The sequence below is a fragment of the Salvelinus fontinalis genome, chromosome 18, assembly GCF_029448725.1.
Source record: "Salvelinus fontinalis isolate EN_2023a chromosome 18, ASM2944872v1, whole genome shotgun sequence".
In the NCBI taxonomy this organism is placed as follows: domain Eukaryota; kingdom Metazoa; phylum Chordata; class Actinopteri; order Salmoniformes; family Salmonidae; genus Salvelinus; species Salvelinus fontinalis.
In genome coordinates this window covers 26,348,701-26,366,551 of record NC_074682.1, presented here as the reverse complement: position 1 = coordinate 26,366,551, position 17,851 = coordinate 26,348,701, and the positions used below count along the sequence as shown (strand labels likewise).

The 17,851-nt window shown below is 45.5% G+C and overlaps 1 protein-coding gene and 1 pseudogene across 3 annotated transcripts; both read left to right on the top strand.

Moving 5' to 3' along the window:
- The first annotated feature begins 219 nt into the window (after positions 1-219).
- ube2r2 (ubiquitin-conjugating enzyme E2R 2) lies at positions 220-15,421 on the top strand. 3 transcript variants are annotated; one of them, XM_055868781.1, is made up of 6 exons: positions 220-544; positions 1,516-1,705; positions 4,025-4,111; positions 4,212-4,309; positions 5,210-5,344; positions 12,102-15,421. In XM_055868781.1, the coding sequence occupies exons 2-6, from the start codon at positions 1,529-1,531 to the stop codon at positions 12,391-12,393; spliced, it is 789 nt and encodes a 262-aa protein (XP_055724756.1). In that variant the 5' UTR covers positions 220-544; positions 1,516-1,528; the 3' UTR covers positions 12,394-15,421. The 3 variants fall into 3 exon arrangements, with proteins under 3 accessions (XP_055724756.1, XP_055724755.1, XP_055724757.1); XM_055868780.1 differs by having other exon boundaries at positions 220-813; XM_055868782.1 differs by having other exon boundaries at positions 220-846.
- On the top strand, positions 12,850-13,010 carry LOC129816083 (U2 spliceosomal RNA; annotated as a pseudogene).
- Positions 15,422-17,851: the final 2,430 nt, after the last annotated feature.

Sequence of the window (17,851 nt, the reverse complement as noted above, 5' to 3'; positions counted from 1 at the left end):
GTTCCAATTCACCATATTTTGATGTCACTATTGACAGTCCATAGTCTCAACTCTATCTGTAAATTATACACGAGGAAAAACTATAAGCCTAAATTACGTTAAATTGTGTAAACTGTCATTGCATTACAAAACCTACCAGACAAGAAAAGAAAAAATTGCACCTCAGAGGACCGCGCATGTCGGACGTGAGTCTATCTTACGCAAGTACGTCGTGGAGAGACAGACACGCGCAATGATAGCCGGAAGCATCGATAGGGTGAAAATAGAAATCGATCAAATTCAGTGTAGTTCGCAAGTGCAAAGCTTCGACGGACTGCCTTTTCCACGAAAGTTAGCTCGATAAATTACAGACCTCTCGACGTGGCGGTGGAGGAAATGTTGTGGAGAGAGAAGGCTGTTTCTTTTTTCAAGTTACTTGGTGGGGGTTGAGCTGACGTGTGGAGAAGTTCGAGCTGCCAGAAAAGAGCAGATAAACAAACAAGCAGGGAGTCAGCTGAGCGCCTGCCTGTCCAAACGGGGGCTAACGTTAACCAGGCGAGACTGGGTAAATGTCAGCGAGAGCAAGTCGTCGCTAGAGTTTTGGACCCAATAATGGCTAAAATAATGTTCTAACGTTGTTGTTAACCCACACGCCAAGTTCAAAGAGTGGCACAAAGAAGAAAAATACCACGCGAGGACAACATTATTTCACTGTGTTCCTGTCGCCTAGCTTGATAGAACACTGTCAACAACTTGATATGTGCCATTGATTTGACTGTGTATGCTTAAGCAGTTAGCTACAAAAGAAACGTCTTGCTTTATCCCATTGAAACGGTACAATATAGTATAAACGCTGAGTGGATAGAGGTAATTCGTGTGTCATTAACTTGAATCCGTTTGAGTTGTCAAAGGCCTAATCGTTGCAGTCAGCGCCAGGCTTTGTTACACGAATACAGAGCTTGTTCTGCTTTGAGTTCGTAACTAATGATTACATATGATGTTGCCGTTTGCTAGTCTCGTCATTGCCCTCTCTGTACTCAAACGGCATGCAACTTGTCCTTAATAGCCTAACTCATACATCTTTTCTTAGTTAAACTATTGTTTGTTGATATTGCTCATTAGGTCCCGGGAGTTTCCAGCTTAACCGCCTCCCTTATATGCATGTATAATATTGTTACATGCCTATGTATTTATTGTAGCCAGTAAGCCAACAAGGCCCAGTTATTGTGCCGCGTTGAGTTGCTTGTCTGAACTAGGAATATTTCTGACTTGCTAACTGGTTGAACGCGGCACGTGTATAACTACAACCACTTAGCAAGTCTGACATTTCCGAGTTTCCTAGTTCCGACTAACACGTGAACTTGGCATTGTTTGATTTGGTTGTGGCATTATTAAAACGTAATTAAATTAGCCAACCCACAAGGAGGAAATTCTGAAATTTGAGTGTTGTACACTTTTTAAAGTTACCTGAACATCCCTTTCTCCTTTTCCCCTAATTTACCACTCTCCCTCTCTTTATGTGCCGACTGGTGTCAGAAGTGGGATAGCCATGGCCCACCATTCGACGCCCAGCTCCCAGAAGGCCCTGATGATGGAACTCAAGTCCCTGCAGGATCAGCCGGTTGAGGGCTTCCGCATCGGCCTGGTGGAGGAGTCGGACCTTTACAACTGGGAGGTGGCCATCTTTGGCCCCCCTAACACACTGTACGAGGGAGGCTACTTTAAGGTGAGGCAACTGTAGAGGGATGGGGAAGGGAGGGTCATTCATTGGATGCACAACACGTTGTGTAGTATGTTTGTGTGTGTGTGTATGACGTGTTCGGATGTTTCTCCCTCCTTTCTCACTCCCTGTCACTATTTCAGTCTTCCATTCTCCCACTTGCCCCGTTCCTACCCGGCCTCTCACCCCGTTCCTACCCGGCCTCTCACCCCGTTCCTACCCGGCCTCTCACCCCGTTCCTACCCGGCCTCTCACCCCGTTCCTACCCGGCCTCTCACCCCGTTCCTACCCGGCCTCTCACCCCGTTCCTACCCGGCCTCTCACCCCGTTCCTACCCGGCCTCTCACCCCGTTCCTACCCGGCCTCTCACCCCGTTCCTACCCGGCCTCTCACCCCGTTCCTACCCGGCCTCTCACCCCGTTCCTACCCGGCCTCTCACCCCGTTCCTACCCGGCCTCTCACCCCGTTCCTACCCGGCCTCTCACCCCGTTCCTACCCGGCCTCCCACCCCGTTCCTACCCGGCCTCTCACCCCGTTCCTACCCGGCCTCTGTCCCCCCACCCCTTCCTACCCGGCCTCTGCCCCCCCCCCCCCCCCCCTTCCTACCCGGCCTCTGCCCCCCCTCTTCCTACCCGGCCTCTGCCCCCCCTCTTCCTACCCGGCCTCTGCCCCCCCTCTTCCTACCCGGCCTCTGCCCCCCCCCCCTCTTCCTACCCGGCCTCTGCCCCCCCCCCTTCCTACCCGGCCTCTGCCCCCCCCCCCCTTCCTACCCGGCCTCTGCCCCCCCCCCCCCCCCTTCCTACCCGGCCTCTGCCCCCCCCCCCCCCCTTCCTACCCGGCCTCTGCCCCCCCCCCCCCCCTTCCTGCCCGGCCTCTGTCCCCCCCCCCTTCCTACCCGGCCTCTGTCCCCCCCCCCCCCTTCCTACCCGGCCTCTGTACCCCCCCCACTTCCTACCCGGCCTCTGTCCCCCCCCCCCTTCCTACCCGGCCTCTGGTTCCCCCCCCCCCCTCCTACCCGGCCTCTTTCCCCCCCCCCCCCTTCCTACCCGGCCTCTGTCCCCCCCCCTTCCTACCCGGCCTCTGTCCCCCCCCCTTCCTACCCGGCCTCTGTCCCCCCCCCCCCTTCCTACCCGGCCTCTGTCCCCCTTGCAGTGTGATCGTTATGCTCCAGACTCCTATTTTTAGCTGTGGATGGATATAAATGGCATCTCAGCATAGAGGTAGAGAGAGAAGGGCATGATGAGGCTCTTCTCCTTTTTCCCTGTATAACTTATTCAGTGTGGCTAGTCCTCCACATTAGCATATCAGTTTGGTGAGAGAGTTCACATCCAGCCCAGGGCATGCAAACTCTTCCAAGAAGGCAAAACTGATTGCATTGACATAGATGCAATGATCATTATAACATATTTTGTGAGTGATTTCATGGTCAGGTTGTATACTGGTTGTGTAAATATTTTTTTGGCAACCAGATGTTTTAGTCTGGCTATCGGACCAGATATAAAACTGTCTTAACAGATAACAAAAATATCCTTTTATATGATGCCTTCTCAACCATAAATCCAGTTTACAATCATTAAATGTCATTATCACATTCCAACCTTTTCTGGATTTGTAGACTAGGTTTTCAGCTAGTGGTTGAGGCAGAGGTATGCCTATAACAAGTAAGCTACTGTTTGCACCTGTTATAGGTGCTCTGTTTAGAATTTAAACATATAGGCGCCGTAGAGGGAACTGATCCAAAAGGGGAGTGTAGTGAAGAGTGTCAAAGGTAAAGTTTACACTGACCTCAACATGTCTGCACACGGCATGTTTTGAAATGGTGCTAATGCTATCTGGAAGCAGAGCAGTGCTCCCCAAAGGGCTGGGGCTGCTGGACAGAATGTTCTCACACTTCTCTTTGGTTTCATTTTGATAGTGGATTCATTTATATAGTGGATTACACAATGGAGAGAGGCAGTATATTTGTGTCAAATTGAATGGCTATGGTAGCGTGATGATGGCACAGGCCTGGAATTTTGCACATATAACAAGCTCTGTGTGTGATTGGATTTTGCTGAATTGGCACAATTCATATAGACAGGTGAGAGGTAGTGATAGAGAAATACATTTAGTCACACACGTGCATGCACATACTTCTGTACATGTACACATGCAGGCACAAACACACACACACGTGGCACCCAGTAACTCATACACACTAAAATGACCTACAAACCTGGATCATTCTCATGCTGAATTGTATCTAACTGTAATTGTCAGGGTTATTTGGCTGTCAATTCAATTAAATGTTTGAAGCTGATGGCAATTTCCGTGTGTCTCTATCAGTCTCACATCAAGTTCCCCATTGACTACCCCTACTCCCCTCCGACCTTCCGTTTTTTAACAAAGATGTGGCATCCCAACATCTATGAGGTAAGAGTTAAGCCCAGTTAATGTATTCCCAATGTATATGAATTCAAACATATTTGAAGAGTTTTCTCCATCCAGAGGTTGACAGGTCGTGTTCCAACAGAACGGTGACGTGTGTATCTCCATCCTTCACCCTCCCGTCGACGACCCCCAGAGCGGGGAGCTCCCCTCAGAGAGGTGGAACCCCACTCAGAATGTCAGGTACCTCACCTAGCTCCAAACCTGGTTCAACACATATAAATACTTGAGGTTTGCTTAATTTAGCTCAATGGAACAACAGAACCAATGGAATAGTCTTAAAAGTAAAAAGTCCCCCCACCTTGCATGCGGGTCAAGCTATAAAACCAACGTGTTTACATATTTGAAATGATTTATTAGATGTATTTGATGTAGGTTGGTCTAGCTCACTTCATTGGTGCTCCCTGTGTATAGCTCCATTCTTGTGTTTTTGTGTTACTATTTTATTTTTCAACTCTGCATCGTTGGGAAGGACTCGTAAGCAAGCATTTCACGCTAAAGTCTACACAAGTTGTATTCGGCGCATGTGACAAATAACATTTGATTAGACTTACCAATTTTTAGCAGTTTTCCACAAAAAGACAATCAACATTTACAATATAAGTTGATACAAGTGACACTGGATTACATCGGCAGAAAGAGCCATTGACTTCACAACTTACCGGATACTTGGGGGAGACAAAAATACAATATGGTGTGTCATCACAACTGCTCAAATATGTGTCTAATGTTTAAAATGCAGAGCTTAGGAATAGACACAGTCCCTAACAGCAGTAAAAGTGTCAAAGACACATGACCCTTCGTGGGACAGTTCCTCAACCACCGGGGCAGGTTGAAAGTTCTGAGTGTGTGTTTAACCAACTACCCAGAGGAAGTAGCATCTAATGGAGCAACACTGGGGGATGGTGAGGTAACACTGCTCTCACAGAGGAAGTCAGGTCAGATAACTCACCCACTCAAGGAAATAAAGGCCACATTACTTAGAAGGTAAGCTAAGGTAAACTATACACTATAAGGTAATGTTCAGGTAATGGATATGTTTTAGAGGACATCAAGTCATATTAGTGACGTGTGTGTGTACAGGACCATCTTGCTGAGTGTGATCTCTCTGCTGAATGAGCCCAACACCTTCTCCCCGGCCAACGTGGATGCCTCAGTTATGTTCCGCAAGTGGAGGGACAGCAAGGGCAAGGACAAGGAGTACGCGGAGATTATCAGGTAGGAAGAACATACCCAACCATTGAGTACCTTTTTCACAACAAACAAGTTGGCTTACCCACACGCACTAGGGCTGACCTCATTTAGTATACTGGTCGATTGTTTGGTTGATAGGCTGTTGGTCGACCAATATTTTATTTCATGGTGCACAAGATGCCTGTCTCAGTGGATTAACCCATTGTGGAGGCTGTGGGGATGGCACTGTCCATCACTCTAAGACGTGATATGCAAATTGTATGTGGTTATATAATGTAAAAATGTTGGTGCAACACTAATAAATCGAATATTTTATAACAAATGCCCTTTCTCCCGCGTTGGATACGGTCGCTGTCTGCTGTTCTGAAACATAATCTTCAGTTCCCTGTAGAATTGGCGCCTTTCCCTATGTTGCTACGTGCATAATAACTAAGTTAACCATCATATCGGGATTGAGAACAATGCAGCGGAGACAGCTGCAGCAGCAGAGACAAGGAAACAGCCTTTTCCTCAGCCTAATTGTCTAAGAAAATTGAGGAGAGAGGAAAGAAACCGCAATTTAATTAGGTCTATAATCAATAGTCTGGCTTTATAAATCATCCATATACAGTATGTCTATATAAGATAGATCCTGCTTCTGTTGCCTGTTTGAGTGTTATTTATGTCATGATTTTTTTTTTAACCTTTAACTAGGAAAGTCAGTTAAGTTCAGTTAAGAACACATTCTTATTTACAATGATGGCCTACCAGGGAACAGTGGGTTAACTGCCTTGTTCAGGGGCAGAACCACAGATTTTCATTTTGTCAGCTCGGGGATTCGAGCTTGCAACCCTTCGGTTACTAGTCCAACGCTCTAACCACTAGGCTACCTGCCGCCCCGTTTAATAGCCTACTTATTCCGTGAGCACCAAGCCTCATGCAAAATATCACATAAAGCAATTTCACAGATTCGGCTGTTTTTAATCCTTGCTATGCTGCAATAAAGGCTTTACAATTTGTTTTTGTTAGAACAGACGGGTATTACTTATTTATTTAATGTTTACACTGTTCCAAACAGGCAGAAAAATAATATTGTAATTTAACAGCACCTATTTGTCACACATATGCACGCAGGTCTCGCTCCTATACTCTCCTTTTTCTTGATCTCCTTCTTATTGTTATAATTACAATTATTATGATCATCATTATAATAATAAGTAATGTCATTATCAATAGTAGGCTTAGAATAGCAGCCTTGTATAACCACCATCGAGCTGTAGGCCTAAGAGTGCATCCTGTTTAGTCTTAATACTGTAACTTACTTAGGCCTATAATTCAATATATAGGCTACTGTATCGGTGGATCAATTATTAATTTGTTCATGTCATCACACAGCATACGAGACATTCATGTTTTGAAATGCAATCAATCATTTTAGTTTTGAAATTAAATAAATGGAGCATTGAATAATTAGTATGCTGTAATAAAGGCTATATATATATATATATATATATATATATATATATATATACAAATTTCTCTCGTACATTTAGTGTTTTTTAAAATTGTATTTATATACACTGCTCAAAAAAATAAAGGGAACACTTAAACAACACAATGTAACTCCAAGTCAATCACACTTCTGTGAAATCAAACTGTCCACTTAGGAAGCAACACTGATTGACAATAAATTTCACATGCTGTTGTGCAAATGGAATAGACAAAAGGTGGAAATTATAGGCAATTAGCAAGACACCCCCAAAAAAGGAGTGATTCTGCAGGTGGTGACCACAGACCACTTCTCAGTTCCTATGCTTCCTGGCTGATGTTTTGGTCACTTTTGAATGCTGGCGGTGCTTTCACTCTAGTGGTAGCATGAGACGGAGTCTACAACCCACACAAGTGGCTCAGGTAGTGCAGCTCATCCAGGATGGCACATCAATGCGAGCTGTGGCAAGAAGGTTTGCTGTGTCTGTCAGCGTAGTGTCTAGAGCATGCAGGCGCTACCAGGAGACAGGCCAGTACATTAGGAGATGTGGAGGAGGCCGTAGGAGGGCAACAACCCAGCAGCAGGACCGCTACCTCCGCCTTTGTGCAAGGAAGAGCACTGCCAGAGCCCTGCAAAATGACCTCCAGCAGGCCACAAATGTGCATGTGTCTGCTCAAACGGTCAGAAACAGACTCCATGAGGGTGGTATGAGGGCCCGACGTCCACAGGTGGGGGTTGTGCTTACAGCCCAACGCCGTGCAGGACGTTTGGCATTTGCCAGAGAACACCAAGATTGGCAAATTCGCCACTGGCGCCCTGTGCTCTTCACAGATGAAAGCAGGTTCACACTGAGCACATGTGACAGACGTGACAGAGTCTGGAGACGCCGTGGAGAACGTTCTGCTGCCTGCAATATCCTCCAGCATGACCGGTTTGGCGGTGGGTCAGTCATGGTGTGGGGTGGCATTTCTTTGGGGGGCCGCACAGCCCTCCATGTGCTCGCCAGAGGTAGCCTGACTGCCATTATTTTTTTATTTATTTCACCTTTATTTAACCAGGTAGGCTAGTTGAGAACAAGTTCTCATTTGCAACTGCGACCTGGCCAAGATAAAGCATAGCAGTGTGAACAGACAACAACACAGAGTTACACATGGAGTAAACAATAAACAAGTCAATAACATGGTAGAAAAAAGAGAATCTATATACAATGTGTGCAAAAGGCATGAGGTAGGCAATAAATCGAGTAATTACAATTTAGCAGATTAACACTGGAGTGATAAATCATCAGATGATCATGTGCAAGAAGAGATACTGGTGTGCAAAAGAGCAGAAAAGTAAATAAATAAAAGCAGTATGGGGGTGAGGTAGGTAAATTGGGTGGGTAGTTTACAGATGGACTATGTACAGCTGCAGCGATCGGTTAGCTGCTCGGATAGCAGATTTTTAAAGTTGTTGAGGGAGATAAGTCTCCAACTTCAGAGATTTTTGCAATTCGTTCCAGTCGCAGGCAGCAGAGAACTGGAAGGAAAGGCGTCCAAATGAGGTTTTGGCTTTAGGGATGATCAGTGAGATACACCTGCTGGAGCGCGTGCTACGGGTGGGTGTAGCCATCGTGACCAGTGAACTGAGATAAGGCGGCACTTTACCTAGCATAGCCTTGTAGATGACCTGGAGCCAGTGGGTCTGACGACGAACATGTAGCGAGGGCCAGCCGACTAGGGCATACAGGTCGCAGTGGTGGGTCGTATAAGGTGCTTTAGTAACAAAACGGATGGCACTGTGATAAACTGCATCCAGTTTGCTGAGTAGAGTGTTGGAAGCTATTTTGTAGATGACATCGCCGAAGTCGAGGATCGGTAGGATAGTCAGTTTTACTAGGGTAAGTTTGGCGGCGTGAGTGAAGGAGGCTTTGTTGCGGAATAGAAAGCCGACTCTAGATTTGATTTTGGATTGGAGATGTTTGATATGAGTCTGGAAGGAGAGTTTGCAGTCTAGCCAGACACCTAGGTACTTATAGATGTCCACATATTCTAGGTCGGAACCGTCCAGGGTGGTGATGCTAGTCGGGCGTGCGGGTGCAGGCAGCGAACGGTTGAAAAGCATTCATTTGGTTTTACTAGCGTTTAAGAGCAGTTGGAGGCCACGGAAGGAGTGTTGTATGGCATTGAAGCTCGTTTGGAGGTTAGATAGCACAGTGTCCAAGGAAGGGCCGGAAGTGTACAGAATGGTGTCGTCTGCATAGAGGTGGATCAGGGAATCGCCCGCAGCAAGAGCAACATCATTGATGTATACAGAGAAAAGAGTCGGCCCGAGAATTGAACCCTGTGGTACCCCCATAGAGACTGCCAGAGGACCGGACAACATGCCCTCCGATTTGACACACTGAACTCTGTCTGCAAAGTAGTTGGTGAACCAGGCAAGGCAGTCATTAGAAAAACCGAGGCTACTGAGTCTGCCGATAAGAATATGGTGATTGACAGAGTCGAAAGCCTTGGCCAGGTCGATGAAGACGGCTGCACAGTAATGTCTTTTATCGATGGCGGTTATGACATCGTTTAGTACCTTGAGCGTGGCTGAGGTGCACCCGTGACCGGCTCGGAAACCGGATTGCACAGCGGAGAAGGTACGGTGGGATTCGAGATGGTCAGTGATCTGTTTGTTGACTTGGCTTTCGAAGACCTTAGATAGGCAGGGCAGGATGGATATAGGTCTGTAACAGTTTGGGTCCAGGGTGTCTCCCCCTTTGAAGAGGGGGATGACCGCGGCAGCTTTCCAATCCTTGGGGATCTCAGATGATACGAAGGAGAGGTTGAACAGGCTGGTAATAGGGGGTGCGACAATGGCGGCGGACAGTTTCAGAAATAGGGGGTCCAGATTGTCAAGCCCAGCTGATTTGTATGGGTCCAGGTTTTCCAGCTCTTTCAGAACATCTGCTATCTGGATATGGGTAAAGGAGAAGCTGGGGAGGCTTGGGCGAGTAGCAGCGGGGGGGGAGGGGCTGTTGGCCAAGGTTGGAGTCGCCAGGAGGAAGGCATGGCCAGCCATTGAGAAATGTTTGTTGAAGTTTTCGATTATCATGGACTTATCAGTGGTGACCGTGTTACCTAGCCTCAGTGAAGTGGGCAGCTGGGAGGAGGTGCTCTTGTTTTCCATGGACTTTACAGTATCCCAGAACTTTTTGGAGTTAGAGCTACAGGATGCAAATTTCTGCTTGAAAAAGCTGGCCTTTGCTTTCCTGACTGACTGCGTGTATTGGTTCCTGACTTCCCTGAACAGTTGCATATCGCGGGGGCTCTTCGATGCTATTGCAGTTCGCCACAGGATGTTTTTGTGCTGGTCGAGGGCAGTCAGGTCTGGAGTGAACCAAGGGCTATATCTGTTCTTGGTTCTGCATTTTTTGAACGGAGCATGCTTGTCTAATATGGTGAGGAAGTAACTTTTAAAGAATGACCAGGCATCCTCAACTGACGGGATGAGGTCAATATCCTTCCAGGGTACCCGGGCCAGGTCGATTAGAAAGGCCTGCTCGCAGAAGTGTTTTAGGGAGCGTTTGACAGTGATGAGGGGTGGTCGTTTGGCCGCGGACCCGTGGCGGATACAGGCAATGAGGCAGTGATCGCTGAGATCTTGATTGAAGACAGCAGAGGTGTATTTGGAGGGCAAGTTGGTCAGGATAATGTCTATTAGGGTGCCCATGTTTACGGATTTAGGGTTGTACCTGGTGGGTTCCTTGATGATTTGTGTGAGATTGAGGGCATCAAGCTTAGATTGTAGGACTGCCGGGGTGTTAAGCATATCCCAGTTTAGGTCACCTAACAGAACAAACTCTGAAGCTAGATGGGGAGCGATCAATTCACAGATGGTGTCCAGGGCACAGCTGGGAGCTGAGGGGGGTCGGTAGCAGGCGGCAACAGTGAGAGACTTATTTCTGGAGAGATTAATTTTTAAAATTAGAAGTTTAAACTGTTTGGGCATAGACCTGGAAAGTATGACAGAACTTTGCAGGCTATCTCTGCAGTAGATTGCAACTCCTCCCCCTTTGGCAGTTCTATCTTGACGGAAAGTGTTATAGTTGGGTATGGATATCTCAGAATTTTTGGTGGCCTTCCTAAGCCAGGATTCGGACACGGCGAGGACATCAGGGTTGGCAGAGTGTGCTAAAGCGGTGAGTAAGGCAAACTTAGGGAGGAGGCTTCTGATGTTGACATGCATGAGGCGTAGGTACCGAGATGAGATCCTCAGACCCCTTGTGAGACCATATGCTGGTGCGGTTGGCCCTGGGTTCCTCCTAATGCAAGACAATGCTAGACCTCATGTGGCTGGAGTGTGTCAGCAGTTCCTGTAAGAGGTAGGCATTGATGCTATGGACTGGCCCGCCCGTTCCTCAGACCGGAATCCAATTGAGCACATCTGGGACATCATGTCTCGCTCCATCCACCAACGCCACGTTGCACCACAGTCTGTCCAGGAGTTGGCGGATGCTTTAGTCCAGGTCTGGGAGGAGATTCCTCAGGAGACCATCTGTCACCTCATCAGGAGCATGCCCAGGCGTTGTAGGGAGGTCTTACAGGCACGTGGAGGCCACACACACTACTGAGCCTCATTTTGACTTGTTTTAAGGACATTACATCAAAGTTGGATCAGCCTGTAGTGTTGTTTTCCACTTTAATTTTGAGTGTGACTCCAAATCCAGACCTCCATGGGTTGATAAATTTGATTTGCATTGATAATTGTGTGATTTTGTTGTCAGCACATTCAACTATGTAAAGAAAAAAGTATTTAATAAGAATATTTCATTCATTCAGATCTAGGATGTGTTATTTTAGTGTTCCCTTTTATTTTTGAGCAGTGTGTATATATATATATATAATAACTTTTTTCAGTTAAACAAGTAATCAACTAAATGGCTGTAATGATGTTTCAGCACGGACAGAGCAATACACACTTGCTGTGCTGTGGTGCCTTTTTGCTGCATTATGGAGGAGAGCGAGACAACTTGTCAGTCACACAGGCTCTCACTGTGAAACATTTTTTAACACAGTGTGACCATTGGGCTCTTTCTTGAGCCATTTGTGTCTTAATTATTTAATCAAACCGTGTGCTTAAAGCATCAGACAAGCTCAGTGCGTATGTAGTTGGTTTTATTCAAACACAGGGTGTGTCGTCTGTCTATACGTTTAAACATTTTGACCAATCGATTGGTCGAAAGCACAGGATGACTCTCGGTTGACCAAGATTTGTTTTTGCCGGGGACAGCCCTTCCATACACACACAGTGGGTGAAACCTTTATGACTTCTCTTCCCCTCCCACAGGAAGCAGGTGGTGTCCACGGTGGCGGAGGCGGAGCGCGACGGTGTCAAGGTACCCACCACGCTGGCAGAGTACTGCGTCCAGACCCGGGTTCCCTCCCAGGACAGCAGCTCAGACCTACTCTACGACGACCTCTACGACGATGACATGGAGGAGGAGGAAGAAGACGATGAAGAGGAGGAAGATAATGACATGGAGTCAGGAGGAGAGGCAGGTGGGACAAGTGAAGGAGGAGGCGTCTCTACTCGCTGCTATGACGACGACCAGGAGGATTCTGGGAACGAGGACTCTTGATGATGATGATGATGGACGCCTTAAATTGACGCCTTACACCCTGCTACGTCCAATCCTAGCCTCCCTTCTGATCCTGTTAAGCTTAGAACATCCCCTAAGATAAACATATGTACGTCGTCTGGTGCATTGATAGTCAAATAATAACTGGACAAATAGGACTCCTCAATTTGAGTGGATTCCAATTAAAGGCGCGTACAACAACGAAAAATATTGAATATCTCAGCGAGTATAATTTGTGTAGTTAAAATTATATTTTTAGCACAGATGGAGTCAAATGTTTTAATTTCTCCTTTTGAAATGTGACTTTAACGCATGCTTTTGGTTTCCTTATTCAATGGTCATATAGTCAAAGCCTGCCTCCCTGGTCTGATAGCGTGATAGAAAGAATATAGTTGTTGAACATTAACACAAACAAACATCCAAACCCCAGGGGAGCTAGTTTGTTGCAAAATGTGCAGATAATCTCCGCCTTTTAGGCTAAGATCAAGTGTAGTATCTGTTCTTGTCAGTTTAGAATCTGAACAAATTTTAGAACGGGGAGATGGAAAATGGGCTTAATCTGTCTGCTCTACGGAACCACCCGGTATTGCAGTGCCTCTGATAACGGAGCACACACAAGAAAGATGCTGCTAAATGAAATGTGGTGTTCGTGTTGCTTTACAGCATTGGGTGCGGTTGCTTTTGTTTATGTCCAACAACTGTGCTTTTTGTCATGTCACTAGATGTATTTGCTAGAAGAATGTTCTGGGCATAAATCTTTAATTTTCAAGATAAACTCACTGAACTTGGTCCCCTCTTGGCCCCTTCATACCATGTACAACACAAAATGAAAGATTAACGTCTGGCTATCTGGCGCTTTCTCTCAGTCTGTCTCACTGTCTGGATGGCTGAATCTCGGGTTTTGTCTAGCATGCTGTCTTGCTCTGTCAATGTTTCTTTCTGTCTCTGTCTTATCACCCTCACTGCTTTGTCAGCCAGCCAGCCTCAGTCGTTCTGTCCGTTTGTGTGTTTGTTCACTCTTAAGGCGATCAACTTTAACCTACAGACATAACACAAACTCTGCCCTGACCGACCCCACCTTCACCCCACACCTCCTGTTTCACCTCTGAACTCTGATCCCTGTAGAACTGGGGGGTGTTCATTAGGTACCAAAATGGACTGAAACAGGAATGGACTACCATCTTCAATTGTCCAGTAAGAAATGCTCATTTTTGTTTTCCGTAGCAAAACGTTATGACTATTAGCCTTTATACTGAGAGGATGTGCCGTCTCGGACACAGAACCACCGGAGTGTTACATCCTCCTTCACTCTTTCCATCCTTCCTTTCCCTGCCTCCAAACCTCAGGGCCTCCATAGACTCTCACTGGGAGAGAACCAGGGATGTAGTGGAGGATAAACGCACCTTAACGCCGTCTACGCACCTCTATATGTTGTGAAAAATGTTGGCACTCATTCAGCGTTTACCCACCTTATGTCTTTACTACTACATCCCTGGAGAGGGCTCACTCAAACTGCTCCTCAGCTTGAGCTTGGTATTGTTTAGATCATTTATTTTTGTTTTTTGTGGTTGTGTGTTTACAGAGGGAACTTCAAGTCTCCAACAACACTATCGATCCCCATGTCTCCTATCTTTTTCCCCGCCAACCTCCATTCAGGGTTTCCTTCTCTTTATTATTTCTGTGTTGCCCTGTTCTGTTGGCCATGCTTCACAAAACTAAACCAGACCAGGCTCCTTGTCGCGTTCTTGATATGCTTTCTTGGAATTGGCGCAAAGTCCTGGAATTCTATGCGAGCCAGTCAGGTGGTCAAAATGGAAAGTGAAATTGAATAAGTGGTATTCTGTATTTTAATCAACTATTTACACATGCCAAAAGGCATTAGCCATTGTTTATGTTAGTTAGCACATATATAGCTAAAAGAGCACATTTAGTCATCAACAACATGTATCAGCCAGGAAAGTAGATTTTGCTAATTCGTGACTGAGCACATGCTGCATTGGTGATTCAGAGTTACACATGGAGCACAAGTGCATTTTTTGGGGTGGAAAAAAATTATGCTTCTTGGAACTCTGCTGCAAATACTTGGGTTGTGTAAGTGAGGTGACATCACAGACAAGTCAACCTATCATCTGTGCTCATTAGGTCTGCAGTTTTCACGTTTCCGTGTGAGTGTGTTTTACCATTACCCCGTTCAATGGAACACAGAACCTGTTACACCTCGCACTCACAAGGAGGTGCTGGCCTGGATTCTATGCCAAGGAAATGTTTCATGACCACTTCCAGTAACGCTACAACCATCAGTCATTTATGGATATGTGTGAAATATGTCCTGTTTTTAACAACTATAAGGGAGAGACTTGGCTAATCAGTCTGAGGAAGACTAACAGAATCAAAATGAAAACTTTTCTCCTCCCTTGCTCTGTTGAACTGATGCCCTCACTGGGGATGGCTTCAAGTCAACAAAAATAGTTGACTGATGGATCACAAATGGATTGTTCTTCTCCTCAGCCACTGGACGTTCAGGGATATGATGTCAACTACCGGGGCGAACCATGTCTCAATACTCTTTAAATGGCTTCCTCTCTTCACCCCGTTTTTCTTCGTGATCACTGATAGGTGAAAGAAATGGATACATTTCCACTAGGAAGGAAGCCATTGAGTATTGAGACCCAGCGTTCTTATTCTCACTGACTTTTACCTTCTATGTGTTGACAAGGAGCAGGCAGTTGGAACAGCATTTACCTGGTTCTGAATCCTAGGTCAAAATGACACTCGTTTAGAAGGACCACATGCTAGGCTGTCAGGATCTCACTATTGCGAAGTATGTGTGTACCAGTGTTTTGAGGAGCTTTTCCCTCTGTGGCTGGAGATGGTCACGTTTGGACAAACTACTTCACTGTTTCCACAGCCAGTGATATGGATGATGCAGTCCTCCTTTGTTTTGTAGTTTTTCATTTAATTTCCTCTTCCTATTGTGTTGTGAGGATGCAAATGTCACCTATTAAATTTATATTCTAAAAATGTTGAATTGACAATTGTCTAGAATGTCTTCAAATAAGTGTTATCTGTTGTCAATGGTGCTAGTTGGTATTGATCTAATTTCTGTTTTTTAGAAAGCAGCTGCTGTACTTTGACATACTTTAAGAAATGGGAGAACAAGTCATTTTGAAAAGCAGGAAGTTTAACTAGTTTTCAAGTGCATATTTCTTCCTTGAACTATAATATCTGATCCAACACAATTGTATAGGTGAACGCAGGGGTTCCACTACATGGTAAACACTGATCTGAGATGAACAAGTTGGAACAAGTTAATTAAGATATCCTCATCTTGGAAGTATCCAAACGCCCACGTTTCTCACTGGATTTACTACAAAACTGCACATTCAAAAAAAAAATTTGATTTATTACTTTAGTATGATATTCATAATGTAGTGATACAATTTGTGGCATTTAAAAAAAATGGCATTGCAATGATAGATCAAGTGAGTCAAAGCATGTTAACTATTCAATCCCAAGAAAACATTTAACTGCTGTTGGTGTATCGGAATATACATTTAGAACCCCCCCCCCCTCAAAAAATATATACACATATAAAACCAAATTCCTTCCTGCCTAGACAAAGTTGGATGATTGTCTTGAATGAGGTTGATGAACTTAACTCAAGCACAGGTCAAATGTGGTCCCCATGCTTACAATGCGCACCACATCACCAGGACCCATAAACAAAGGGCAGGACCTTTGAACCCCAGATCACCGCAAGAGTGAGCAGTAGTAACAATGCTGGTTGAGGGGGAGGTGGAGAGACACTCACAATCTTCAAGGTTTTTAAGTCCCCTGTCCTCAGACATAAAATCTCTCAGACAGTGCTCTGGAAACAGCCGGACACCTGGGTAGAATGAGTTCAGCATGTCATGCAGCTCTGCCAGGGTTTTCGGGGGCAAGTCTTTTTTTGGGGGTTCCTCCCTTTCGTTCAAACTCCAGTGTGCTTCGGCCATCCACTGTTCAGTCTGTCCCACCTTGCTGTTGAAATAACAGTAGGCTGTCCACAGGAGAGATGGGATGTTCACTCTGTTCAGAGTCTAGTTCACAGTGCCATTACTGGGCACCGCTCCGGTCACCACAAAGCCTTTTGTCTTATTGTTATTATCATTGCAGTTATCCAAAAGCCTCTGTCTGACTTTGCACTCCATACGACACCAGCTCCTGCTGTTGGAGGACACTACCTGAGGAACACTGTTGGTCAGGGTGAAGGTGGAAATCTTGGTATCATTGTCTAACGTGTGCAAATCTGGGAACAGGTGACCTCTGTTCACCCCTGTTGTGTTCAGTGAGTTCCTATAGTCCTTGTTCACAGCCTGATGTGTAATTTACACATTTTGACTCCAGACTCATTGTCTCGTTTCCCCCTTCAAGCTGAGGTTCTATCATCCATGTTACATTTGGTCTGCCTTTAGTAGCACCAATGAAGGTGTAGGCTGAGAACACAGGGATACGTTTTTTTGTGTCGTAGAGGGTTGCATACCTGTATTTGTTCTTGTACAACTGGCAAATCGGCATAAAGCGGTTCTGGTCCTGGACGTTCCCATCAACCAAAATACCTGAGATATTTGGAGTCGTCTCCTCCATGAAGAATCCCTGACAATCAAACGTCACTGAACTTCTCCACCACATGAGAGAGGAGAGGGAGAAGGAGAAGAGCAGAGAGATGCATTGGCATAAACACCCTCATCATCACCTGCATGAAGACTATTCCACTGATAAAAGTTCAGATGCTGATACCAGTTTGTAGAGTAGACTAGAGCCGAGTCTTGACTGGCTGCTTTAAATAGGTTTTCAACAGGATCCTTGAGATCGCAAGGCTGGAGTGAAGTTTTGATTCATTTGCATCAGGTGAATAAGGGAAAGCCCCATGCGATAAATATTCATCACCAACCTGGTCTCAAAGAATTTTGTATTATTCTGTACGTAAAGCCGAGACACTCCATTTAGTATATGTTATGCTTTGAATGGCGTGTATTAATTTGTGGATCTCCATCACACAATCCTTTTTATGTTACAAATTTGCAAAACGTACAATATGTTACGAATTCTGGCTAGGTGGATAATGTTAGCTAGGCTAAGGGTTTAGGGGAAGGGTTAGTTAACATGCTAAGTAGTCGCAAAGTAGCTACTTAAGTTTTTGCCCCAACCATCTGTATTATGTAACCATACCAAACGTAGCATATCATAGTAATTTGAGTTTCCCGGATTTACATTTACTTTGTTACGTCTAATCTATGAGACAGACTGTCTTCACTCCTACCTCACTGCAGTTCCTTGGATGTGGATTTCTGCCATCCTGAGTTAAACATTAACTTTATATGAATAATATTTGTTATAACAAAACAGTCTGTGTAGTGGATGTGAAACTCACCAGTAGCATGTTGGCTGGAGTAAATCAGTGACCTTCACCATGAGA